The following is a 25940-nucleotide window of genomic DNA, read 5'->3' as shown; positions in this document are numbered from 1 at the left end:
TGGGAGGGGGTCCGGATGTTAACTGGTCTCTAATCTATGCAAAACGTTTCTCTGGGGTTTTGTTACTTTTTTCCCCTAGCATTAATGTACAGGAAGTGCACATTCCTAAGTGTATATCTCAGTACATCTGTGTGTGTGTGTGTGTGTGTGTGTGTGTGTGTGTGTGTGTGAGAGAGAGAGAGCGAAAGAGAGAGAGAGCATCCTAATCAAAGTGTAGTCCTGACCCCCCCCACCAAGGCTCCATCCCACTTGATTTCCTCCCAAAGGTAGTTAGTGTTCAGACCTCTGTCATTACAGATGAGTTTCTCTGACTTTGCGTTTTATTATCTGTTTTGTCTGCCTTCCTTCCTCCCACATCCTGTCTATGAGGTTCACCCATAACCCCAACTGTGGCTTAAGTTTGCTTTTCATGGCTGCATAGTATTCCATTTTCTGTATAGGGTGTTAGGTATCGCCTCTCTTGTCGGGGGGGCATTTGGGTTGTTTCCAGTGTTTGGCTATTACCGAAGTGTTAGGCTGCTGTGAACATTCATGCCTGTGTCTGTGGGGAACACGAGCCCTCCTCTCTGCCAGGCAAATATTGAGGGGTAGGATTGCTGGCTCACGCAGTATGTACAGTGGTCTGCAACTTGTGCAGGGGATCCTGGGCTTTAGCAGAGGGACCTCGGGACTGCAAGGGGGTGGTCAAAGCAAAACCTGGCATTGACCTCCACTCCTCAGTCAGAGGAGACTCTGCTAAGCAAATCTGTTTGAAGAAAAGGTTAAGCTGGAGTGCCCATCGTGGCGCAGTGGTTAACGAATCCGACTAGGAACCATGAGGTTGTAGGTTTGATCCCTGGCCTCGCCCAGTAGGTTAAGGATCTGGCATTGCCGTGAGCTGTGGTTTGGGTCACAGATGTGGCTCGGATCTGGCGTTGCTGTGGCTCTGGCATGGGCCGGCAGCTATAGCTCTGATTGGACCCCTGGCCTGGGAACCTCCATGTGCCACAGGTGCGGCCCTAAAAAGACAAAAAAAAAAAAAAAAAAAAAAAAGGTTAAGCTACTAGAAAGAGATTGAGAGAGTCCATTGACGGTAATCAGTGCTTCCCAGACTTGAATGGCATACAGATCTTCTGGGATCCTCAATTCCGATTCACTGGATCCAGGGTGGGGCTTGAGGTGGTGCATTCTGATTCCAGAAGATGTCAATACCCCGCTGCAGGGTGGGTGAATTTCACTTCGAATAGCAAGGCACTAAACCCCATTCCATCCTTGGCCTGGGGCTACGGGGGCGCCCATGAGGGTCGTGGGCTGGGAGCTAGCAGCTCCATTCCACTGTTTCACCAGGGTGGGGCCTCCTGGCTCAGCCCACGGAGCAGACCTACTGATGCAGGCCCGGGAGCCCTGCCCCTGCCACCCCAGGAGGACTTCCACAGGGGGACGTGTCCGTGTCCGGGTCTGCTGGGCCTTCCCAGCTGCCTGGAAGAGGAGGGCTTACCATCCATGCTGCTGGGTGGGCTGGCGGTGGTAGAAGGGGAGGGAATGCGTTAAGGGGGAGTACCTGGCAGCACATGTGACACATTTGTCCCAAGTGGAGGTGAAAGCCACACAAAGTCACATCCACCTGTCCCCTTCCCAAATGAGCCATCTCTTCTGTCCTCTTCCCCACCACTTTGGCCATCTGTCCACGCAGCTCAGGGATAGGAAGGCCACCTGGAGCCCTCACATGCCCAGCAGGTGCCCGACCCCCTGTGAGGCTCTGCCCCGTCCCCCCATGACCCCGGGCTCAGGACAGGAGCCCCCAGTCTCTGTGTTCAGGGTTGTCGCTGGTGTGTGCCTGCTTCTGCACGAGTCTTTTCTGCCCCTTAGACTGGAAGGGTCCCGGCGTCTCCCCTCCTCTGCTGATCACCAGCAGACCGATCACTCCCCCCCAGATAGCTCAGACTGGAGCCCTGGGGGTTCTGGGCTGGGAACACCTCGGGGACACATGGGAGGCAGAAGCCTGACATAGCGCCAGGTCCAGCCCTGGCTGGTGGCCATCAGTCCTGGTGCCATCTGGTATCCATCTGGCTGAGTCAAGAGATTGGAGGGCTGGGGGTTGCGGGGTGGGGGTGGGGGTGGGGTTCCAAGCCTCCTGACAGACAGCAGCTCCCTTTGCTGGACCTGAGGAGAGCCCAAAATGGCACCTCCTCCCCCTCAGAATTCTGGGCTTTGGTGGCACCATTGGCATCCGGGGGTCGCTGTCCCTTTCAGGATGTGGTGAAAGAAACTCCCCAGGTGCACCTCCCTACTCCCCCAGCGCAGAATTGGCCTCTTGCTGGGGATGGACCCCAACACCCAGAACAAGGCTCGGAGGAAGCAGATTCTCCATCCCTTCCTGACCCAGGTACCACTCAGCTTCTCAGACATCCTTCCCAAGCCCCGTATCCTCCAGAAGGTCTTGGATGCCCGGATCCCATGGATGTCCCTCTCCTCGTCTCTCTCAGTCATTCAGAGCATCCCCCACAGACCTCACTGTCAGTTGACGATTCCTGCCTTGTCTCTTGAGCGGCTCAGAGCATCCAGAGCCTGGCCCCTACCTTCATCCAGGTGTGCAAGCCCTGGACCTGGGGGCCGGCCTTGAGCTGCTCCTCTTGCCTCCACTTGGCTCTTGTCCTCTGCCCCCACCTGCACCTAAGCTCCATCTCCCCGACTCCCCACCCAGCCTGAGTGTCGGGCGCCCTGCGTACAGAGCAGGAGCGTCCATCCTGGGAGGATGGACGTCAGCCGTACAGCTCGGTCCAGGTTCCTGCTCCACAGCCCCGCAGGTGCTCAGACCCGAGGGCAGGGCACGTCCCAACCCACCCCCCATCCCCCGTGGGACCAGGTGCTGACCCAGGCCTCTCCCTTCTCAGTCGCTGCTGTTCCTGGGGCTGGTGGCCGCCGTCTGCCTGGGCCTGAACCTCATCTTCCTCGCGGCGTACCTGGTCTGCGCGTGCTGCTGCAGGCAGAACGATGCGGTGCAGACCAAGAGGCGCAATTCCTGCTGTGTCACCTGGACGGCCGTGGTGGCCGGGCTCATCTGCTGGTGAGTGTCCCTCTGCGCTGGCCCCAGCATGTGTGGCTCAGGCGGGAGGCGGAGTCTCAGTGTGATGGTAAGAGGCAGACAGAGCGGATGAAGTGTGGGCCGGATCATCTAGGTCCTGCCATAGTCTGTCCCCTGACAGGATGCCCCACCTCCGCCCCCCAACAAGCCCCAAGTGTCTTATCAGCTGTCTGGCCACGTTCTTCTGCCTGGGCTCTGGGCACCTCAATGGGAGAGCCTGTTTCCAGGATAAATGCTGCCCCTTTTAGCAACAAGCAACAGGAATCAGATGTCTTGGATGGAGATGGAGGTTCTCAAGCATCCCCAGCCCCTACCCCCATGTGGGCCTGTCCGGGGGGCTCCTGAGCAGTTTATCCCAAACAGACGACATCTCTGTTCTCTGTGTCTGTGTCCTTGTCCCTGCCCCGCAGCTGCTGCCCTGCGTCTGTGATCAAAGTCCTGCTCCCCCATCTTCTCACAAGATCCAAAGCTCTTAGTGCCATCAGCCGGGTCTTCTTTGCTTTGGATGGCAAAGTGAGGATGTCTGACTTGGTGACAGCGCCATGCTGCCCAGGCAGTGTCCATACACGCGCTGGCCTTGTTTTCACGAGCTGTATTTTTCTCGATTTCGCATCTACAGAGGTTTTTCCAAAAACCTCAGGTCCTCCAGCTGCAGGGCTCCTGGGGGTGGTCATGCATGGGGGTGCAGGCCCTCAATGCTCATTGTCTGTTGCATCCAAGAGCTCACATCAGGAGTCACCCCACCGTCTTGGCAGCAGGATGGGAAGTAGACGGGACCCAGAGAGGCTGGGAGGGAGGACACCGTGGGGGCTCCTCCCGGGCAGCTCACCTCCTCCCTCATCCTTCTTCTCCATGTCGCGGTCCCGTCCTGTCTGCAGTGTCGGGAGCATCTAAGCCAAAAGATAGGTGAGAACCCAAAGCAGCATTGCAGGGGTGACAGAGCACCCGGCCCATGGATGGGGCCCAGGGCTGGGGGAGACACACAGCCAGGGCTTAAGTCATAAGCTTTAAGGCGAGAGTTCCAGCCTCAGTCACAAGTTCAAAGATAAATATGACTTCCAGCAGAGAGGGGCCTCCTGCGAAGCCCCTCCTCCTCCTAAGAGTGGGGTACGCAGGGCGCGGGGAGAGGCAGGACGGAGGTAGCTGAAGAAACCAGCAGAGTTCTTGTTGTGGCTCAGTGGATTAAGACCCCAACATAGTGTGGTGTATGCCATGAGGATGTTGGTTTGATCCCTGGCCTTGCTCAGTGGGTTAAGGCTCTGGCGTTGCCGTGAGCTGTGGTGTAGGTCACAGACACGGCTCTGATCTGGCATTGCTGTGGCTGTGGTATAGGCCGGCAGCTGTAGCTCCGATTCGACCCCTAGCCTGGAAACCTCCATATGCCACAGGTGCAACCCTAAAAAGCAAAAAAAAAAAAAAAAAAAAAGAAGAAGAAGAAGAAAGAAAGAAAAATTACTGCAAATGACAGAAGAATACTTTGGAACAGTAAGAATGACTTTGGAGGGTCAATTCAATAAGTAATCATTACTGCCGCTTCAGGGGGTGAAAAAAGAGAGAGGAATGTTTGTGGCATGGTTCATTCTTCCAAATTTCTCCAAGTTATATGTGCCAGGCAGGAGGGGAGCCAGCGTTGAGAAAAACAGCCACCAACTCTGCCTTCTTGTAGCTCTTGGTCTGTTGGGAGAGGCAGGGACTCGTAGGTTTGTTTGATTTGAGTGATAACAAATTAAGGGGTTGGTTGGGAGGAATAGCACAGGCATGGAGTTGGATGGCCCAAGAGGGGAGTTCCTGGGTGAGGAGGCGTGAACTGGACAAAGGTGGGGGCAGGCTATCGGGAAATACTTGCAGGCAGAGGGAGGCGGAGTATGTGCAAAGGCCCTGTGGTTGGGGGTGGGGGTTGGCGTAAAGATTTAAGGCGCTGAAAGAAGCCAGCATGGCTGGAGCAGCGGAGGCTGCTGAGGGGGCTGGGGTGGGGGTGCTGCAGGGCGAGGGATCAGCTGTAAGTGCCATGGATGGAGGTGAGCAGTTACCTTCTCTGGAGTTGGGCTCAGGTCGGCGTGAGGTGGGGGAGAGAGGCAGGGAAGGGAGTCGGAAGCAGGAAGGAGATGGGTATGAGGTGAGGTTGGGGGATTAGGAGGGCGAGGTGTGGCTGAACTCTTAGAGAGCAAGGATCGCGGAGAAGAGGGAAGAGTCAATCGTAAGAAGAAAGTATGAACAAGGGTTTCCCCAGAAGGCGAAAGGGATAAGGGGGGAGCTCCCCCAGGCTTCTCTCTGTGGGGGGGGGATGGTGATTTTACATCTGGGAAAGATAATGGTGTTGTCACACCAGAGAGAGAGCAGAACCACAGGCTCGCCTTAGAAGACCGGACCTCGTGTGAGGCACAGCCGCTCCTGAGCCAACATCTCCGGTAACTCCACAGCCTGGGAGAAGACACAAAACTGGAATCCTCCCTTGATGAAAACAGGGAAAGGGAGGGGGCTCCCCGGTGGCTCAGTGGGTTAAAGATCCAGCGTTGTCACTGCTGAAACGCGCAGGTTCAGTCCCTGGCCTGGGAACTTCCGAATGCCGTGGGTGTGGCCAAAAAAAAGAGAGAGAGACGAGAACAGGGAAAGGAGGACCTAAAGGGTGGAAGAGCAGTGGCTTGATGCCCAGTTCCCAGAAAACACCAGATCCTGAGACGGATGACTAGCAGAGAAAGGAAGGAACACACGGAGCAAGCGGAGGGTGTTTTTTGGGACATACTAAGATTTAAAAGATAAATGAAGTTACTAAATAGAAGCTCGCAGACGTACAATACATTTAATGTATAAATGTTTCAACTGTGCATCTGATCCAGATCCTCGCAGTCTCCTTGGGGATGCTGTCGAGTTAGACAGATTGCACGGGGGATTCAAAGTTGGTCGGACAATCCTGGCTGGATGCAAAGACTACTGATTTACACATTGGTTCACCAGACTGTGGGCAGCGTGTGTGTGTGTGTGTGTGTGTGTGTGTGTGTGTGTGTGTGTGTGTGAGAGAGAGAGAGAGAGAGAGAGAGAGAGAGAGAGAGAGATGAAGCTGGTAGGAGCCCTGTTTCAAAATGCACATTCTCTGAGTTCCCTCCGTGGCTCATTGGAAACAAATCTGACTAGGATCCATGAAGACGAAGGTTCAGTCCCTGGCCTTGCTCAGTAGGTTAAGGATCCAGCATTGCCGTGAGCTATGGTGTAGGTCATAGACGCAGCTCAGCTATGGCGTTGCTGTGGCTGTGATGTAGGCTGGCGGCTACAGCTCCAATTTGACCTCCAGCGTGGGGATCTCCATATGCTGCAGGTGCGGCCCTAAAAAGACCAAACAGGAAAAAAAAAAAAAATGCACATTCTCCGACCACGCTGCTAACACCGGATGCAGCATGGATACCCTCCACCCTTACCTGCGCTTGTAACAGGTACTCCAGGCGATTCTGCCTCTGGTCCATGGACCACTTCCTGAGAAACACTGAATTAGCGTCAAGGGCACCCTGGAAGGAGGTTTCTGTTCTTTCTTTCTTTTTGTCTTTTTAGGGCTGCACCTGAGGATACGGAAGTTCCCAGACTAGGGTCAAACTGGAGCTGCAGCTGCCAGCCTACACCCCAGCCACAGCAATGCCAGATGAGAGCTGCATCTTCGACCTACACCACAGCTGAGGCAACACCAGATCTTTACCCCACCGAGAGGGGCCAGGGATCGACCCCACATCCTCTTGGGTACTAGTCGGGTTCTTAACCTGAGGAGCCACAGTGGGAACTCCTGGAAGGAGGTTTCTATAACAGTCTCACGGGGGATTCCATCCCAGGTCCTGTCCTGTTTAAAGAAAGAAATGTATGCGCGTGTGCCTCCATCTTTCCCCCAAAGTCAAACGCAGGGAGGCTGTTTAATGAATCTTGAGAGGACCCCCCAATGGGGTGAGTCGGATAAAATGGGATCAATGACAGAGGCAAGATTTGAGATGATTTGTTCAGGCTGGAATGTTGGAGTAAAACCAACTAGATGAAATTTCACAGGAATAAATTGCACGCTCTGCTTTTGGTTAAAACAAAACAAAAATCAATATGGCACCAGGAGGAGGAATGCCTGGGCTTAGCATCATTTCCCAGGGAGCCGTCCAGGGGTGTTTGTGGACAACAGGGTCAGTGGCAGGAAAGGAGCCCACCACCACCGTCGCCACTGCCAGCACACCGTGCTCAGAGCTGGAGGGACCACCTGGGCTTGGGTGCTTCACTCAGAGGCCATGTTTAAGGGTGACATTGACCAATAAGAGAGAGTTGAACCTAGAGGATGCTATAGACCAGGGTCTGGAGGGCGCGTGTGACTTGGAGAGCAAAGAAAGGGTGACACGGGGCCCGCATCAGATGTGTGATGGAGTGTCTTGCAGAACTGGTAGCCTATTCCAGGCTGGCCCAGAGGACAACCAGGAACCAGTGGGTACATGGTTTAAAGAGGTGGGCTTTAGCTCAACATAAGAGACTTTCTACAAACCAGAACTTTTCAGTAGGACAGGTGCCTCGTGGGGGGCGGGGCGTGGGGAAGTAGGGAAAGGGTGGAGAATGGAGGCGGGGTCCCCAAACCTTGGAGGGTTGGGAAGAGCCAACCGTGGTTTCACACGGCCTCAGCGGTCCCCAAGCCCACGTGTGTCAGAGTCACCTGGGGAGCTAGTAAAGTTTCCTGAGCTCCCCCCAAGACCTATGACATCAAAATCCCTAGGGCCCAGCCAGCACTCTTCCACCCTTCAGAGCCCTGGGACTAGAAGACAGGAGGCGTTTCCTGTTGGCTAAATGAAATATACTGTAGAACTAGTTAGCCAGGCCGGGGACAGCTGGCCCGGAACCGTCACCCCTTCCGCCACCAGCCCACCTGCCAGACTTTAACCATCATCCCCTCTCGCCAACCCCCAGGAGAGAATTGACTCAGCTAGAGTTAAAAACCCACTCTAATGGACGTTTATAGCTGCTTTCATCATTATTGCCAAAACCTAGAAGCCACCAAGATGCCTTTCAGTAGGTGAATGGATAAATTGTAGTCCATCCAAACATTGGAATATTACTCAGCGCTTTTAAAAAAGAGAGAGCTGTCAAGCCGTGGAAAGACTTGGAGGAATCTTCAATGCATATTACTGAGCAAAAGAAGTCTATCTGAAAAGGTTACACACTGTATGTTTCCAGCCATGGGACATTCTGGAAAAGGCAAAGCTATGGGGACAGTCAAAAGATCAGCAGTTGCAGGGGTGGGGGGTGGTGAGGAATGAGTAGGCAGAGTACAGGGGGTTTTAAGGGCAGTGAAGCCACTTTGTGTGATGCTCTAACGGTGGACACGTGGCATCATCCACCTCTCTGTGTGTGCACGGGGCCATGGGGATCTGGAAAATTGCTGTGCTCTCCATTCAGTTTTGTTGTGAAGTTAAAAAGGTGCTAAAGGAGTTCCCGTCGTGGCACAGTGGTTAACGAATCCGACTAGGAACCATGAGGTTGCGGGTTCGGTCCCTGCCCTTGCTCAGTGGGTTAACGATCCGGCGTTGCCGTGAGCTGTGGTGTAGGTTGCAGACATGGTTCGGATCCAGCGTTGCTGTGGCTCTGGCGTAGGCCGGTGGCTGCAGCTCCGATTCGACCCCTAGCCTGGGAACCTCCATATGCCATGGGAGCGGCCCAAGAAATAGCAAAAATAGACCCCCCCAAAAAAAAGGTGCTAAAAAAATAGTATATTTTTCGAAAGTTCAGAGTTCCCTTGTGGCATAGCAGATTAAGGATTCGACATTTGTCGCTTCAGCAGCTCAGGTTGCTGCTGTGGCATGGGTTTGAATCCCTGGCCCAGGAACTTCCACCTGCCATGGGCACGCAGCCAAAAAAAAAAAAAAATCTCCTCTGGGTGTCACCTCTAACTTTGGGATCTTTGCCCATAGTGCTGCGGTAGGCGTTGGTTTCTACGGAAACAGCGAGACCAATGATGGGGTGTACCAGCTGATCTACTCCTTGGACAACGCCAACAGCACCTTCTCTGGGATCGATGAGCTGGTAAGGTTCTGGGCAGCCGGGCCCGACTGGGAGCTGCCCGTGAGGTCAGTGTGGTCAGAACAAGGGCTCCAGTCACATCCCAGCCAGCCCAGCTCCAAGGGGCTGCACATGCCCCTTGGGGCTGTGATTGGTTCTGCCAGGAGCAAACAGGAGGGGTGGCAGGAATGGGTCCTGGGGGGGTGGGGCAGCCATGGGATCTGAGCACAGTGCCCTTTGTCTCAGGGGCCCCCAAATGTGGAAGGAGAGCCCCACAGTGTTTCCTGGGTCCCCTTTCAGCTCTGCGTGTAGAGATTGTGGGTGGGGTCCAAGAGACGTCAAGCGGGGGAAACTTCAAAAACAAGTGAAGCGCCCAAAACCCAGTAAGGTGTCCTCCGGGCTCTGATTTCCAGGCGCCGTGACTCAAGCGGGGAGGGGCACGAGGTAAAGGATGTGCCAGGCTGGCCAGGGGAGATGCGGGATTTTTAGCAAAAGGAAGAGCTCTTTTGCTGAGCCTTGAGGGCAGGGATTCGGGGTTTTCTCAAAGGCAGACCTTGGTCCCAAGTGCTTGTCAGTTTCTCCAGGAGCACCAGGTCTTTCTGGCTGATTTCTCAGGCCCTCCACCCTGTTCCCAGTTTCCTCTGGGCCAGGTCCCCAGCAGAGGGGTGACCTCAGCAAATGGTCCTTTGTATCAGGCAATCTCAGCCACCAAATCCAGCCCCGGCCACAGGATGTGGGCTTCATCTTAGTGCCGCTGGAAAGGGATTCTGGGGGAGGATTCGACCTCATTGCCCCTCCTCTCCCTTAAGCGCCTCTAAGGCCTTAATCCCCCAGCCCGCCCCTCCCTTAAAGAGACAGCAGTGCTGCTGCTTGGGTGGGATGGCTGGGTGCCGGGTTCTGTGGCACTGGCCGCTGAGAAAGTCCTTCTGGGGAGCTGAGGGTCATACAGCAGACTAGGGGCCCAGCTCTCCTGATGAGCTCATCCATCAATGCCTGTGTCCACTGGGACCTGTCCCTGGAGACCAAAAGCTGTCTGGACACTGGGCTGGAGTGGCTCTATTGGGGATGGGGGAGGCGCTGGGATGGAGGAGCAGAGGGACAGTCCCTCGGGCAGGCAGCCTGACTAGCGCAGGGAAGCCTGGGTACCACCTGGTCTGGAGGGGAGCTCACTACCTGGGGACCACCCCCTCACCTCTGCCCAGGTGGCACAGAGACTCCACCCACCAGCACCAGAACCATTGGAGGAAGAGCCAGCCCCCAAAGGACAACCCCTTCCCTGGGGAAGCCCCACAGCCTTCACTAGCTGGCTTGTGGCCATTGTAAGAAATGACCTGTCTCCCCAGAGGCCTCAGGAGAAAGTCCCAGAGCCATCCTGATGGGAAATTCAAGTTGTTCATGTCCTTACCTCCCAGCAGAGATGAGCTGGGAACGAGACCCCCAGTCTCCCCAGTACTGAGAGCACCCCAGGATTGCAGCAGACCCCAGGACTCTGGATGCCCCTCTGTTCCCAAAAGGAGGGGTTCTGGGTGTCCCTGGAGGCCAGCCCCTTGTCCTCTCTCCACACTCGCAACATATGGAGGGTCCCAGGCGAAGGGTCAAATCAGAGCTGCCGGCCCACGCCACAGCCCCAGCAGCACCAGATCCGAGCCAAGTCTGCAACCTACTACTGCAGCTCATGACAACACCAGATCCTCAACCCTCTGAGCGAGGCCAGGGATCGAACCCACATCCTCATGGATACTAGTCAGATTCGTTTGTGCTAAGCCACAACAGGAATTCCTCTCCACCAGTTCTGAAAAGTGAGCTAGGCGTCTCAGGCCCTGGTGATGGTCCAGTGGACCGTGACCTGCTTCCGTCCAGAGGGGCGCCTCCTTCCCCCGCTGCGTGAGCAGGTGTGGGCTGCTTTCTCCAGGGCGGGAGGAGGCAGATCCCATGTGATGGATCTCTGCCCATCCTTGGCTGGGCCTCAGGGTGGGCACCCAGTCCTCCCAGTCCCCAGGGCCCCAGGGGGAGGCAGCAGATCTTAGAGGGCTCCCCAGATCCCAGGGGTGAAGGCCAAATGTCAGATAAATGGTGTTAGTGCCTGGCAGTCTACAAACAAGTCTCCAAATGGGGGGCGTGAGAATGATGCCATTATTATAATTACTACAATCAGAGTTCCCATCGTGGCTCAGAGGTTAACAAATCCGACTAGGAACCATGAGGTTGAGGGTTCAATCCCTGGCCTTGCTCAGTGGGTTAACGACCCGGCATTGCCATGAGCCGTTGTGTAGGTCGAAGACAGGGCTTGGATCCTGTGTTGCTGTGGCTCTGGTGCAGTCCCTAGTTTGGGAACCTCCATATGCCGCGAGAGCAACCCTACAAAAGGCAAAAAGACAAAAAAGAATAATAATTACTACAATCATATATATGACTATAACCACCTCGAAAAAGAGAGGAGGCTTGGACTGGGGGGCCAGGGGTGCTGGGGACACAACTCAGGCAACTCAGACCTGGGCCGGAGGGAGGCGGGCCCTCCTGGTGTCCCTTTCCTGGAACAGAAGCCCCAGCTTGTGCCTGCCCCCCTGAGGAGCCGTGTGCCTCTGTGGGTGGCAGGGTCCTGGATCAGCTGCACACTGATTTGGGGGGTCAGAAAGCATCATTTGGGGGTTCCAGGTGGGTCTTTTCTCTGGATCCAAGGCTCCCCATCTGGGCACCAGTGACCTAGGACACCAGGCTCGCCTCTAACCCCTCAGGGATTTAAACAAGGGTCCTGGGCAGACAGTCCCTGGGAGCACAGCTGCCTCGGGTAGAGCCACGTGCTCCCCCTGGCTCTCCTCTGAGCCAGCAGCAGGCCTGGGGGCAGCGCTTGCCTGAAGATCTGGGCACAGGGAGGTTAGGTCCTTGCCCGGGGTGAGGAGCTAGTACATTTCAAAGCAAGAACTGGAACCCGGGGGTCTGGTCTGAGCCCTTCCCTTCCAGGCTCTGAGATGGGGGCCCTGCCCTCAGCCCACGCCTTCACCCCTGCCCTTCTAGAAAACCTCATTAACCTAAGGAGTTTCCTCTTACAGAGATTTCCGAGCTTGAACTTGCCTCAGAATCCCCTGGAGGGCTTGATAAACAGAGTCGGCCCCACCTCAGGGTTTCTGATTCTATAGATCTGGGGGCAGGGCTGAGAATTTACATTTATCCTGAGTTCCCCACCTCCCACCCCTCCCAGAAAAAAAAAAGATGTTATAAATAAGAGTTCCCTGGTGGCCTAGTGGTTAGGATTCTGCGCTTTTACCAATGTGGCCCAGGTTCAATCCCAGGTCTGGGAACTGAAATCTTATATCAAGCCCCTGCACGCAGCAGCCAAAAAAGAAAAAAAAAAAAGGATGTTAATAATGAGTTCCCAGCTGATTACACCGATGCTGCTGGTCCAGGGGCCACAGCTGGAGAACCACTGATCCATCCTATGGGACAACAGCTTCCACCACCTGCTGGCTCCCCACTCCCCACACCCCAGCCTGGGGATCTGAACTGACCCTCTCTCTCTCTATTTTTTTTTTTTCTTTTTTGGCCACCCCACAGCATAAGGGGTTCCCCAGCCAGGGATCCGATCTGAGCCACAGTTGTGACCTGAGCTGCAGCTGTGGGAACACCAGATCTTTAACCCACCATGCTACCAGGCTAGGGATGGAACCTGCATCCTGGCGCTCCCAAAACGCCGCCAATCCCATTGCACCACTCCTGAGCGGGCCCTCTCTCGTTTGAAGCATTTCTCTTCCCCCAGAGAGAGAGCCCACTCCCAGTCTGTGGCTCCCGGCAGGGAGCTCTGTACCCCCACAAAGAACCACTAAGGACCAGGTGGAAGGGGGAAGCGGGGGAGAGGAGGGTGTAACTAGGTCAACGTTGCGATTTTAATTTTTTTCTGTTTCAATTGGTTTCCTATGGGAAGAGATCAGGAGGAAAGAGAGAACCTAACAGATGTTTGCTGGCTTTTGTTTTTTTTGTTGTTTTTTTGGTTTTTTTTTTCCAGCGAGGGATTTAAGAAATAAGTTAAACACTGAGAGCTATGGAAGGGGAAAAAAGTCGTCTTACAGGAAAAGTTTACAGAGCAGTTTTAACAGCCCTGGGGTCTCAAGTTTAAGTGTCATATAGGAATATGAAAATATCACGTAGGACAGGTTTTGCTCCTAAAGCACATATCTTACAGAGTTGAAAAGTCTATGAGGGTTAGAAACAGCGAGGGAAGGAGGCAGAGACAGGAGCAATGAGATCTCAAGCAGGTTTATGGAGAGAACTCAGGCTCCCAGCAGCTTAGGGAGCTGCTGTTTACATAGGGAAAGGGGTGGTCCCTAATTTTAGCACCGGCTCCTGATGGCATATGAACCAGGGAAGATACAAGTTATGTTGTTACAATTTCCCTTTCTCCAGCTATTCTTGTCCTGCAGCTTTGTGTTTGATTTTGTACAGTTACCACCTAACACCCCAGGGTGAGCTTTCCTCACTGCAGTTACTTGTAGGTGTCCAGTGTCCCTACCCTCTGGTGTCTCTTAGTCCTTAGTCCGCTTCTAAGAACCAGGAACAAGTCCGAAAAAGGAAAAACCTCTGACCCTGAAAAAATAAAATGAAACAAAGGGGGCCATTCTCTTCTCTGGAACTAGGAACTCACAGCCTAGCACAGATGTAAAAAGCCACAAAGCTGCATCCAGGCCCCCTAACGCGGGGGAACAGCGTTTGCTGCCAGGAATGGTGTCTGATGGCCTTGCCTCAGAACTCCTAAGCCTTCCTTAGCTTCCTTCCAGACCAGAGGGAGCCGAAGGCTGCCCGGAGGGTCAGCACACACTCCCCGTTCCCAGCCGGTTGTGCTTGTTGCTTTCGCCTGATGATTTCCAAGCACCCCAGCCCTTCTTCCCCTCACTGCCCATACCCAGGCTCGGAACAAGCTTCGGGGGGACAGGCTTAGGGTTCCCGGGCTATGTCCGTGGGCCCTGCCAGAACCCTGCATCCTGGCAGTTGAGAGGCACCTTTCCAATACCTGTGGCCCTTGTTTATGAGCCCAGGACAGTCACTGCCCTTGTCCTTCTCCCTCCACTTTTTTTTTTTTTTTTTTTTTTTGAGCATCTGAAATCCTTTATTGGAAGCTAATTGCTGTTTACTTCCTGCTCCACTTTTGAATAGAAAGATGCTTCCGGAGTTCTCATTGTGGCTCAGCAGGTTGAGAACTTGACTACTATCCATGAGGATGCAGGTTCAATCCCTGGCCTCACTCAATGGGTTAAGGATCCAGTGTTGCCACAAGCTTCGGTGTAGGTCGAAGATGCAGCTCGGATCTGATGTTGCCGTTGCTGTGGCACAGGCCGGCAGCTGCAGCTCCGATTCAACCCCTAGCCTGGGAACCTCCATGTGCCGCGGGTATGGCCCTAAAAAAAAAAAAAAGAAAGAAAGAAAAGAAAGATGCTTGCTTCAAGGTCCACTCAACTCCAGGCAGGACAGAGGGGAGATAGGGGGGTTGGGATGAGCACACACAGAAAGCACCAGTTTCCTCCTCCTGTCACGTGTCCAGGCTGTTCAGAGGGAGGCAGGATCGGGTCTGCCTGCATTAATTCAAAGTTCCATTGTTCTGCCCTCGCTCATGTTCAGGAGGCTGTGAGCTGTTGCTTGACAACAGAGCCTTTCTCTTGTGAGATGCTGAGAAAGCCGATTGCAGGAGCCAAAGGTCAGGTAGCAGAGGGACTCTTGGGTTTAAACATTTTATTCCTCACCCTAAATGAGAATCCATCGTCCAAAGTGTTGAAAGTTTTAAGAGAATCTTCAAGGAAGAAAAATGGCTTCTCTGGGAGTTCCTGGTATGGCTCAGCGGGTTACAAACCTGGTTAGTATCCATGAGAATGTGGGTTCGATCCCTGGCCTCACTCAGTGGGTTAAGGATCGGGTGTTGCCAGATGCCGCATTGCTGTGGCTGTGGTGTAGGTGGCAGCTGCAGCTCTGATTCGACCCCTAGCCTGGGAACTTCCACATCCGTGCAGCAGGTTCCGTCCTAAAAAAGCAAAAAGAAAAAAAAAAAATGGCTTCTCTTGTTTGCTCCTCCTTCTGGGTCTGTCTTTATAGTGAGGCTCTGGGTGTTGGAGCCCAGGGCCCGGTTAAGGCCAGGTCGGGCCTGTCCCCTGGATGGAGGGACCCTCGGGTTAGGTGGGTGGTGGGAGCCTCTGGCATCCATCCTTTGCTGTCTGGATCCTCTGCCTTCAGGGCTTGGGGCACGTGATCAAGGCCAAGCCATTCTCCAGAGTCAGGCAGAGGCTTCCGCCCACCCAAGGCCCCTCCAACTCACAAGCCCCGCCCCCCCAGGTGTCCGGAACCACCCAGAGGATGAAGGTGGACCTGGAGCAGCACCTGGCCCGGCTCAGTGAGATCTTTGCCGCTCGGGGTGATTACCTCCAGACGCTAAAGTTCATACAGCAGATGGCGGGCAGTATCCTTGTCCAGATGGCAGGGGTGCCCGCGTGGAGGGAGGTCACCATGCAGCTGACCGAACTGGCTGACCAGACTGGCTACGTGGAGTACTACAGGTGAGGGGCCCGGCTGCTCCAGCTCCCTTCATCCAAGTCAGCATCTTGGGGCTCAGGAGGGAAAGTGCCACCCAAGGTCATAGTAAGCCATTGGCTGAATCAGAGGACTTGAGAGCTGGTGGGTGGGCCCGTAGTACAGCCTGCTCGTCCAGGCAGGCACTGAGCCCTAGAGAGGGGCAGGGATGTGCCAAGATCTCCGCACACAGCAGGGGCCCCTCTGGGACCAGCATTCTTGGTGGCTGGCCTGGGTGATGCACAGGTAGTTTAAGGGTCCCTCGTCTGCTGGGGCTTTGGGGATGGGATTTCCTGCACCAGAGATGCAGGAGGTCAGGGAGATGGAGGCCTCTTTGCCTGCACGGCACCTCCCCACTGGGCAACTCCTTAGCAAGCCCAGGGATGCCCCCGCCAGAGTGATGGGGGCTACAAGGCACCACCCCCGCCTTCCCTGTATCAGAGATGTAGACTCATACCTGCATTATCTAAACTTTGGGGTTTTGTTAACATCTCCCCTGCCTCCCCATCACCCAGACCCCATCCCAGATGAAGACATTGAACCCAGGCCAGCTGGCCAGGGACCAGCCGCCTCCCTCCATGCACGGGGTCTGGTGAAGCTTACGCTGGGCAGAGCCATAGAAAGGAGGCTTTGCGCGGCTCCCAACCAAAGGGTGGCACGAACTCCTGGCATATAGGTCCTTGTGCCCCCAGGGGAGGGCGCCTGGCAGGGAGGAGGTGCTGGGGAGCCGGTATCTGCTCTTTGGGTGCCCCACCCCCTCTCCAGTTCGTTGCCTCCTCTTCAAGCCTCAGCCAAGGTCAGAGTCTTTACCCTAACGTTGCACAATGTACTATGGATTCATTTCCCCTTTATGAGAAAGCCCCGCCCCGGGCTGAACTAATACTGATCCAGAGAAAATGCTCCTGGTGGCCTCTGGCCAGAGACCTCCCATCCAAGCCTCTCCTCCCCTTCCCTGGGGTAAGAGATGGCTGGGCCCTGACAAGGGGGAGCTGGTGGGCCCCCCAGCTCCAGACATCACTCCTTATCCCTCCCCCACCCCAAGGCTTCAGCCCCTGCCTTCCCAGATATGACAGATGCAACTTCCCCAATTTTTTTTTTGGCTTATGTCCCAAAGTGCCTTTCTCCCAAGTGACCAAAAGAAACTGCCAGCTCTAAGGACCGGCTGGGACCTGTGACCCCAGAGGCATCTGATGAGTCCCATGATGTGGGAGTCATTCATGGCCTGAGCCTTCAAAGTCTTTGTCAGGGAAAGCAGGTATCCGTCTTGACCCCGCCTTTGCAGTCTCCCTGAGCGGCCGTAGCCGCGAACGTGGGCAGGTGGAGAATGACCATGCTGAAATGAGAATGTATGCTTTTGTCTATATCAGAAGGCTTATTTTTTAAGATTTTTTTTTCTTTGTACAGCCACAGTTGCAGCACATGGAAATTCCCAGGCTAGGGGTCGAATTGGAGCTGCAGCCACAGCAACACCGGCTCCTTAACCCACTGAGCAAGGTCGGGGATCGAACCTGCATCCTCATGGATCCTAGTTGGGCTTTTAATCCGCTGAGCCATGGCAGGAACTCCGAAATTATTTTTGAAAAGGTTAAGGGTGCTAACAATTGCGTGGTATCTATTTCAGTGTGGGTGATCGAGGGGGTCCCCTGGAACCCACATCCCCAACCCCCACCCGTTGTTCGGGTCTAGTCCAAGGTTAGCACCTGTGGCTTCTGAACGTTGGCAAAATGTTCTGGCCCTTCGCCTCGTCTGCTCTTTGCTCCCTCCCTCCCTCGCCTGAGCTGCTGCAGAACAAAAGCTTCATTTGATTCTTCATGATCTAACCGGCCTTATGGGCTGGGTCTCCTCTGCACAGCCTCCCCATTTTTGCTTTCCAGATGGTTCTAGAGCATAGCCATCCAGCTAAGCGAATACTTAGTAGTACTTTTACACAAGGCCCGGCTCAGTCCTGGAGGCAGTTAAAAAGCCAGGAGGCTTACAAAGGGTGTAACAAAGCCAGCACTTGGATGGAGGCCGGATGTGGGAGGAGCGGCGGGAGTAAGGGCCTCCGCCACGGTGGGAGCCAAGTTCTCAGTTAGAAACACATCCCCAGGCCTTCGCCTGGCTCCTCTGGGAAAACGCATCTGCCTCGAAGAGCTGTTTCCAGGAACCCCGTACAACACGAGGCGTAAATGCAGAGAGAGGACGTTGAAACACAATCGTGGAGAGTTGGTTAGAAGCAATCCTAACTTGATTTCCTGCTAATACACAGAGGAGGGAGAGGTAACTAGAAACCTTTAGGTCTGAAACACGAAACCAGATTTTGAGAGGTGCCTAATGGTTGGTGCAGTGCCTAATGGCTGGCTCTGTTTCTCACAGGAAGGCTCAGAGACAATGGAAAGAGCCTGGAATTCCCAGGACACTTTCTTCTCCCACAGGCCTCAGTTTTCCGATCTGTAGAATGGGCTCCTAGTGCTAGCTGTTCCAGAGGCTCTTTCAGTCTCTGATGCTGATTCTAAGAAACCTGGCTCCTTGGGGGCCTCGTCCTAGCGGAGAGTAGGTGCTGCACTTTCCCCAGCACCCCCAGATTCATTCCCAGGAACCCCAGAGGCTGCAGTGGCTGCCCCCACTCCAGGCAGGAGTTGAGGATTTTGATTAGGCCCCTTTCTGGGCATTAAGCCTCTGTTCACAAAGAGGCTGCCAGGCGGCCTCCAGCACACTCCCTCCCCCTTGGAGCCTCTTGGTCGCTCTCTTCCAGCTCCACCCCACCCCCTACCCATACTCCAGACTCTTTTTCATCATCCTTATGGTATTAGTGATGCAAAAACCATGACTGGAGAGGACAGGTCCACGCGTTGATTTAGCTTTTGTGTCAAGAGAAGTCATGCGGGAGCTCCCGCCGTGACTCAGCGGTAACAAACTCAACTAGTGTGCATGAGGACGCGGGTTCAATCCCTGGCCTTGCTTGGTGGGATCGCAGATCTGGCATTGCTGCAAGCTATGGTGTGGGTTGCAGACAAGGCCTGGATCCCATGTGACTGTGGCTGTGGCTGTGGTGTAGGCTCGTGGCTTCAGCTCCGGTTTGACCCCTAGCCTGGGAACTTCCATGTGCTGCAGGTGGCACGAAAAAAGAAAAAATAGAAACAAGTCAGGATTGGAAGCCTCCCTCTGTTGGAAATAGGAGAAGCTTCTCTCTGGCCCCTGCCTCCTTTGTCCACCTACCGCTCAGATGGTTGCCCCAGCACAGGGCAGATGGGAGTGGCTGCTCGGGGTGGGGAGGAGCTGGCCCTGAGCTGTGAGGGTGCCTCGGGAACCTGTTCAGAAGGGAAGGAAGGAGGGCACTTTGCTTGGGATCTTCATGGCACCCTTGGACTTCGGGTGCCCTGGGCACAGCAGCCAGTGCTTTGGAGAAGCAGGGACCCCAGAATCCCTCTGCCTTTTCTTGCCCTTTTCATCTAGCAAGTGCTTAATCCTCACCCAGCCTTGGGAGATGAGGGTTCCAGCTTCCTTTGTGGTTTTGGAAACTGAGGCTCAAGGAGCCAGGGGTGGTACAGCCACTTGCCAAGGTCTCTCAGCTGGCAGGTGACTGCCTTTCCCCCATCACCCCAGTCCCAGGGGACCAAAAAGCCAGAGGAGTGAGGGGCTGGGAGGCCTGGAGACTCACAGTCCCCTGGGTGTCCTGGCCTGAGCCCCCTTGCCCCACCCTGAGCTCCTGATGGTGTGGGAACGAGCCCACTCATCCAGTGTCCCCTGATGCTAAGTTGGTGCCCGGCACAAAAGCTGGTTGAGATGAATCTGAATGTCCAAAGTGGTGGATCTCAGACCTCTTGGGGGACTGATGGGGAGACCGTGGGGAAGGGGAGGCCGGGCTGAGGGATCATCAAAGAAGCGGGCCTCAGACTTCCTGTTGTGGCTCAGCAGTAACGAACCTGACTCGTAACCATGAGGATTCGGGTTCGATCCCTGGCCTCGCTCAGTGGATTAAGGATCCAGCATTGCCGTGAACTGTGGTGTAGGTCACAGAGGCAGCTCAGATCTGGTGTTGCTGTGGCTGTGACATGGGCCAGCAGCTGTAGCTCTGATTCAACCCTTAGCCTGGGAACCTCCATATGCCGCTGGTACAGCCCTAAAAAGCAAAAAAGAAGAAGCAGCAGCAGCAGCGGGCCTCTTAGGGACTTTCTAGATCCGTGGGTATAAATGTCAGGTCTTGCCTCCCTGACAGTGTGCAAGAGTTCTAGAAGCCGCAGGAACCAGGGTCTAAAGAGATGCCGATTGGGAAGCAGCCAAAAGACGAGTGTCCACATTGTGGCTGCTCGTTACATGTGGCTGTTGAAACTTGGTCCAAAGTAATCAGAAGGGGAAGTTCCTTTCTTGGCTTGCATCAGCCGCCTTTCTTGTTCTTCTGCCCACGCACGGATACTGGCAGACAGAGTACACGGTGCGGAGGTAGCACATGTCCCGTTGAGGAACGTTCTGGGGACAGTGCTGAGACACTCAGCCGGGGTGGGGAGGGTGGCTCCCTCGTCCAGGCAGAAGCTGGGGTGCAGCCACCAGAGCCCCAAAGAGCTGTCTGCCCAGCACGCTGGGCTCTTCCCGTCCGGGGGCAGGGGTGCCCCTTGTCTGGTCTGCTTAGCTGCTGGCTGTGGGCAGTTGGTATCACAAAGGGTCAGGCAGGCATGGGACAGCGGTCCAGGGCTCCCCATGACTGCCCTCCCCCTCCGCCCAGGTGGCTCTCCTACCTCCTGCTCTTCGTCCTGGACCTGGTCATCTGCCTCCTCACCTGCCTGGGACTGGCCAAGCGCTCCAGGTGCCTCCTGGCCTCGTGAGTAGCCCTGCCTCTGGGCCTGGGACAAGAGCTGGCCAAGCCGGTGGGGTGACGGTGCCACCATCAGCGAGACTTGAGGGTTTGAGCAGGCCAGGAGGATGTGGTGGGGGCAGTGGCCTGAAGCCACCTTCTGCCCCCTCCTCAGCACCCAGCCAAGGGGGGCAGCAGCCACTGACTGGACACCAAGCAAGGACTGGGCTTTCTTTCACCTGGTCCCCCACGACCCCTGGGGCTGAAGCACTAGCGCTGCTCACTGCCTCCTTAGTGGGAACCCCTGCCGCTGTGTCTCTGGCCTGGGGGCCTGTGCTCTGAGCATCAGTCTGTACCCTTCCCCCAGCCATCAGCCTGTCAGGGCAGAGACTGAAGCTGCCTTCAGGGCCACTGCAAGAGTCTGGGGGGGTCAGGGAGGACAGGTAGCTGAAAGGAAGGGCACTAAAGGTTGGCGGGGTGACAGCCATCACGGGATCCCCGCCTGCCAACCTTCGCCTGGATCCCACCGGCGGCCGCCTCTCTCCTAGGATGCTGTGCTGCGGGATGCTGGCCCTGCTCCTCAGCTGGACGTCCCTGGCCGCCGATGCGGCTGCAGCAGTGGTGAGTTGGGGGGCATGGGGGTGGTGGGTGGTCCAACCAGCTAGCACATTGATGTGTCCTGTCCAGCATCCCAGTCTCAGCCCCTAACCTAGAATCCCAGAGTCTCAGAACTGAAGGCACTTGGCTTATCCATGCCAGTGCCCTCACCCTTCAGACGGGGACACGGGGCCCAGGGAAAGGAAGAGGCTTGCCCCAGATCATGAGGCATCTGGGGGCAGAGCCAAGCTAAGACGCCTGAAGCCCGATCCCTTGCCCACCCTGCTGGCCTGCTCCCAGCCACTGCTGATGAGGAAGGCACGAGGTCCTATCTCCCTGGGGCTGGTGGGGGTGGCCAGGGCTTGAACCTCTGGCTGGAGGAGCCCTCTGGCTTGGGAAGCGCACTCCCGGGCTGGCTTCTCCAGCATCAGGAGCATGGACGCTGGCATTTTGCTTGCCTCCTGTCCCGTTCATTGCCCTTGGGTTCACACACCATCTTAAAACACAGTGTTTCCGAAGGTGGTGCCTCAAAATGTTAAAAAACAAAGACAGGAGTTCCCGTTGTAGCTCCGCAGGTTGCATTCCATCCCTGGCCTCTCTCGGTCCGTTAAGGATCCGGCGTTGCCGTGAGCTGTGCGGTAGGTTGCAGGTACGGCTCGGATCCCACATTGTTGCTGCGGCTGTGGTGTAGGCCAGTGGCTACAGCTCCGATTCGAGCCCTAGCCTGGGACCTTGCATATGCCACAGGAATGGCCCTAAAAAGAAAAAAGAGGGAAAAAAGCCTAAATACACACAAGGTCAGTTAGGAGTGTAAGGAGGATGTTTTCTATGCAGGTACATTTGGCCTTTAATAGATCTGATGCTCTAGATGAGCTGTGTGCCTGTGTCACTCATTCATTCAGCTGACGTCGGGCTGCGTGACCCTCAGCGGTGCAGGTGCCTGGGGATGTAGATACCAGGAAAACTGCTCTCAACTAAGTCTAAGGACAAAGTCGAAGTCGCAGCTGGCACAAGAAGGACATGCAGACAGATTGTTGCACCCTGGTGTGAATCAACCCAGTGGCCGTGCTGTGCATGCGTGTGTGATGTAGAGCGGGGCAGCATTTACCTGGGGATTTCAGGGAACCCCTAGCTGACTTAAGGGCCACACATTAACCATGTGACCTGCATCTATTATGCCCTTTCTACCCGGGGAGAAAAGAGAGGGGCTCGCAGTGGAAACCCTCTATCCAAACGCATGCCCTGCCCGGTGACTTGGGGTCTGGCTGGTGGCTCTGGCCTTGGCCCTTCAGCCTCCATGATGCCCCCAGAATGAACAGACTCTGGTTCTGCTTGGCTTGGATCAGCTTTGATCAGAGCTTGTCTGGAAGGCGGAGGAGGTGGGCATCTCCTGTTTTGTCCCCCTCTTTCCCCTCATGCAATGTCCACTTTGGACAAGAGGAAGCAGGGGACAGTCTGGAGCCTACCGTTCCAAGCACTGGGGCCCCTCCAGGTGCAGGGAAGGGCAGGATTGGGGGGTGGGTCATGCTCACATGCGCCCTGATGTCATCTGGAGCTGGGAGAGCTGTACGTGGCCCAGGGGGGAGCGGCTGCTGGCCGGAGCCACACGCACAGCTGCCTGGCCGACAGCCTCTTCTCTGGGGACAAAAGTGAGCACAGAGGAACTTGCACATGGGGCGCTCTCCCGGGGCCCCATCCTGCCCCTGGGCAGCCTCTGCCTTCTGGAAGCTGCAGTGGCTTCCAGCTGGCTACCATGGGCTGCACTTTGGGAGAAAGCTCCCTCCCAGCAGGGACTTCTCCCTCTCCCCAGGCTTCTGTGTTCTAGGAAACCAGAGGCAGTTTAAGCTCCTAGCCGAGTGCCCCGTGCCCCGAATGCCAGGGAACTGGAGAAAAAGGCCATTGCCCTAATTCGATTAGTCAGGCCCTTGTATGAAGCGGGAGCGGGTGAAGCGCTGAATGGGCCTTTGACGGGGCTGCAGGTCCTGATGCATTTTCATGGGAAGGGGGCCAGAGGGAGCCAGGCCCCCAGAGGCTATTGTGGGCAGCTTTTGTGTGGCCCTTGCCCATGCTCGCCGAGCCTGTTGGGCGGTGGGGGGGGCTGTTTTGTTTTTGAGAGCCGCACTGCAGCTGCACCCGCTCCCTTCCTGGTCTCCCAAAAAGGACCTCCCTGGGGAAGGACCACTGCCCCTGAGAACACGAGGGGGAGGGTGGTGAAATTGAGGAGCTGAGCCCTACCTGCTGTCTTACAGTCAGGGGTGTAAGACGGAAGGTGAGGGGTGGGTGCGGGGCCCAGAGGAGAGAAAGCACCCAGGGATGGGGGGAGTGGACTCGGGGAAGGAGGGAGGGCAGGACCCCCCAGCCTCGACCGTGGAGCGCCACTGACTGAGGCAGGGCTCTGGGAATCGGCCAAGGAGTGGGGGGATGCGGGTGCAGAGCGGGTGGCTGCAGGTCCGCTTCACTGAGTCTGGTGGGGAAGTAGGAGTGTGGCCTCTGGGACACCCTGGCTGGGCCTGCACTCCCCCTACACACACACACACACTCACACCCCGGCAGGAACACCCAGGAACGTTACTGAAGTTCCCAGACCTCAGTTTCCTGAGAATGAGGAGAACAGCCCTCAAAGGGTTGCTGAGGGAGCTCCCATTGTGGGTCAGCAGGTTAAGAGCCCAACTAGTATCCATGAGGACACGGGTTCGATCCTTAGCCCTGCTCAGTGAGTTAAGGAACTGGCATTGCTGTGAGCTGTGGTGTAGGTTGCAGACTCAGCTCATCTGTGCCTGTGGCCTAGGCCGGCAGCTGCAGCTCCGGTTCAACCCCTAGCCTGGGAACCTCCATAACCGCAGGTGTGACCCTAAAAACACCAAAAAAAAAAAAAAAAAAGGTGGGAGGGGAGGGTTGGTAGGACGGGACAGGTTGGTTAACCCTGGGCGGGGAGGGGGGAAGGCCCCGTGGGTAAATATTCCTTGGTTTTCTTTTTCCTTTTTTTTTTTTTTTTTTTTTTTTTTGTCTTTTTAGGGCCAGACCTGCGACATATGGCAGTTCCCACGCTAGGGGTCGAATCAGAGCTACAGCTGCTGGCCTACACCACAGCCACAGCAACGCCAGATCTGAGCTGCATCTGTGACCTACACCACAGCTCACAGCAATGCCGGATTCTTAACCCACTGAGCGGGGCCAGGAATCGAACCCCAAACCTCATGGTTCCCAATCAGATTCGTTAACCACAGAGCCATGACGGGAACTCCAATATTCCTTAGTTTTCTGCACATTTATTTTCATTCTAGGAGGGTCACGGGGTGACTCCAGCTGTGCCCAGGGCACCCCCCCATCCCCGCCCCTCCGGCCCCAACCCTGGAGCTCGAAGAACAGGCACACGTGCGCACGCACGTACAGTCCTTGTCTTTGCTGGTAGGATGTTGCATCCTCACTGACTGCCTGACAGCAGACCTGGCCTATGGAGTGAAGTTGGATGGGAGGCCATATCCCTGGCAGGGCCTCTGCCGGGGGCCTCCTGTCCTTCTCTGGATCCCGAACTTGGTGGGGGGGGTAGCCCAGACCAAGATGGCGCCCTTGCTCTGGATTTTTCCCAAGCCTCCCTCCCTCCGCCTCAGGCTTCGCCCCCTTCTCTGCCTTTCCAGTGATGGGTGCAGGGGTATGCCTGGGCCCACAGGGGCAGCAGCTCTGATTTATAACCATGAGCCAGACTTCCTGGCGATGTATGCTGGTGATTTGCACACGAAGCACTTTTCCCAGGGTCCTGAGCACGTGGCTTTGTGTGTGTGAGGGCATGTGTGCATGCACAGATGTGGCTCTGTTGAAGCTCTGTATCTGGGGGGGTACTTCTGTCCCCAGTCCTGTCTGGATACACCTAGTGCCACGGTACAGCTTGCGACTGGGTCTCGTGCATGGCACCTAAGGGGCACTCAGTAAATACTTCCAGCTCAGTGAAAGAATGGATGACGCTCCAGCCTGGGCCCCTGAGGCCACCCCTTCTGAAGGAGGACAGAGCACCAACAGGAAAAGGCCTTGGGGAATGCACCCCTAGGATTTGGCTGGAGGACCAGGCTTCCCCTGGCTGCTCTTTAGAAAGAGATTCTGGGGGAGGCTTCATGCATGGACACCCAGAGCGTGTGGGCTTGATAACAGTAAGAGAAAAAACAAAACAGAGTTGAGCAAACCAGGCCGTGGTGCAAATAAATCCCCCAAACACCCCACCCCCACCCCAGATCCATCCCAGGAGAGGCATTCAGAAATAAGAATTACACGTTAACAGTATGTGGAGTTCCCGTGGTGGCACAGAGGAAACGAACCCCACTAGGAACCATGAGGTTGCCGGTTCGGTCCCTGGCCTCACTCAGTGGGTTAAGGATCCGGCATTGCCATGAGCTGTGGTGTAGGTTGTAGATGCGGCTCAGATCTGGCGTTGCTGTGGCTGTGGCATAGGCTGGCAGCTATAGCTACTATTAGATCCCTACCCTGGGAACATCCATATGCCCCTGGTGTGGCCCTAGAAAGCAAAAAAAAAAAAAAAAAAAAAATCCAGAGCTAGACGGGCTGGGCCAGGATCAGAGCCGGGGCGGGGCGGGGTGGGGCAGGGGTGGGGGGCTGGCTCCCGACTGTTGGTACCCACCCAGGACAGCTCTGGGGTCCCTGGAGTGCTTGGCTCCTCCCAGAGCCTGGCATGTGACTTTCCTCCATCCCTGCCGTCTGTCCCCGGCTCAGGGCACCAGTGACTTCTGCGTGGCTCCTGACACCTTTATCCTGAATATCACGGAGGACGAAGTCCCCGCAGGTAACCAGCTCTCAGGCTCTCTTGTTGGACCCACTTGGGATGCTCAAGCCAGGCCCACGGTCAGCCGGACGGTGCCTCTACTTACCCCTTTCTGCTCTGTGGTTACCCATTCCCTCCCCACCCCCATACTTCAGGTCCAGCTGGACCGCTGGGCCATTTCTCTCATT

The 25940-nt window shown here is 55.7% G+C and overlaps 2 protein-coding genes across 15 annotated transcripts in view; one reads left to right on the top strand and one right to left on the bottom strand.

Moving 5' to 3' along the window:
* LOC102158693 (CMRF35-like molecule 1) overlaps positions 1-25940 on the bottom strand; it is a 437861-nt gene that overhangs the window by 64623 nt on the left and 347298 nt on the right. The window lies entirely within an intron of this gene.
* TTYH2 (tweety family member 2) overlaps positions 1-25940 on the top strand; it is a 46104-nt gene that overhangs the window by 9451 nt on the left and 10713 nt on the right. For 7 of the 14 annotated variants that reach the window (XM_084983721.1, XM_084983722.1, XM_005668638.4 and 4 more), the window contains 7 exons: positions 2233-2365; positions 2874-3046; positions 8980-9091; positions 15380-15600; positions 20316-20411; positions 20933-21005; positions 25704-25773. In XM_084983721.1, coding sequence (XP_084839847.1) covers positions 2303-2365; positions 2874-3046; positions 8980-9091; positions 15380-15600; positions 20316-20411; positions 20933-21005; positions 25704-25773 — 808 coding nt within the window. In that variant the 5' untranslated portion in view covers positions 2233-2302. The remainder of the gene's footprint in view (positions 1-2232; positions 2366-2873; positions 3047-8979; positions 9092-15379; positions 15601-20315; positions 20412-20932; positions 21006-25703; positions 25774-25940) is intronic. The other 7 variants (XM_084983727.1, XM_084983726.1, XM_084983728.1 and 4 more) reach the window with 3 other exon arrangements.

This window comes from Sus scrofa, chromosome 12, assembly GCF_054392235.1.
Source record: "Sus scrofa isolate SSC_HxYL_T2T_F1_AM1 chromosome 12, Sscrofa_HxYL_maternal_Yorkshire_Landrace_v2.0, whole genome shotgun sequence".
Taxonomy (NCBI): Eukaryota; Metazoa; Chordata; class Mammalia; order Artiodactyla; family Suidae; genus Sus; species Sus scrofa.
The sequence above is the reverse complement of the archived record's forward strand: the minus strand, read 5'-3'. Positions and strand labels throughout refer to the sequence as shown.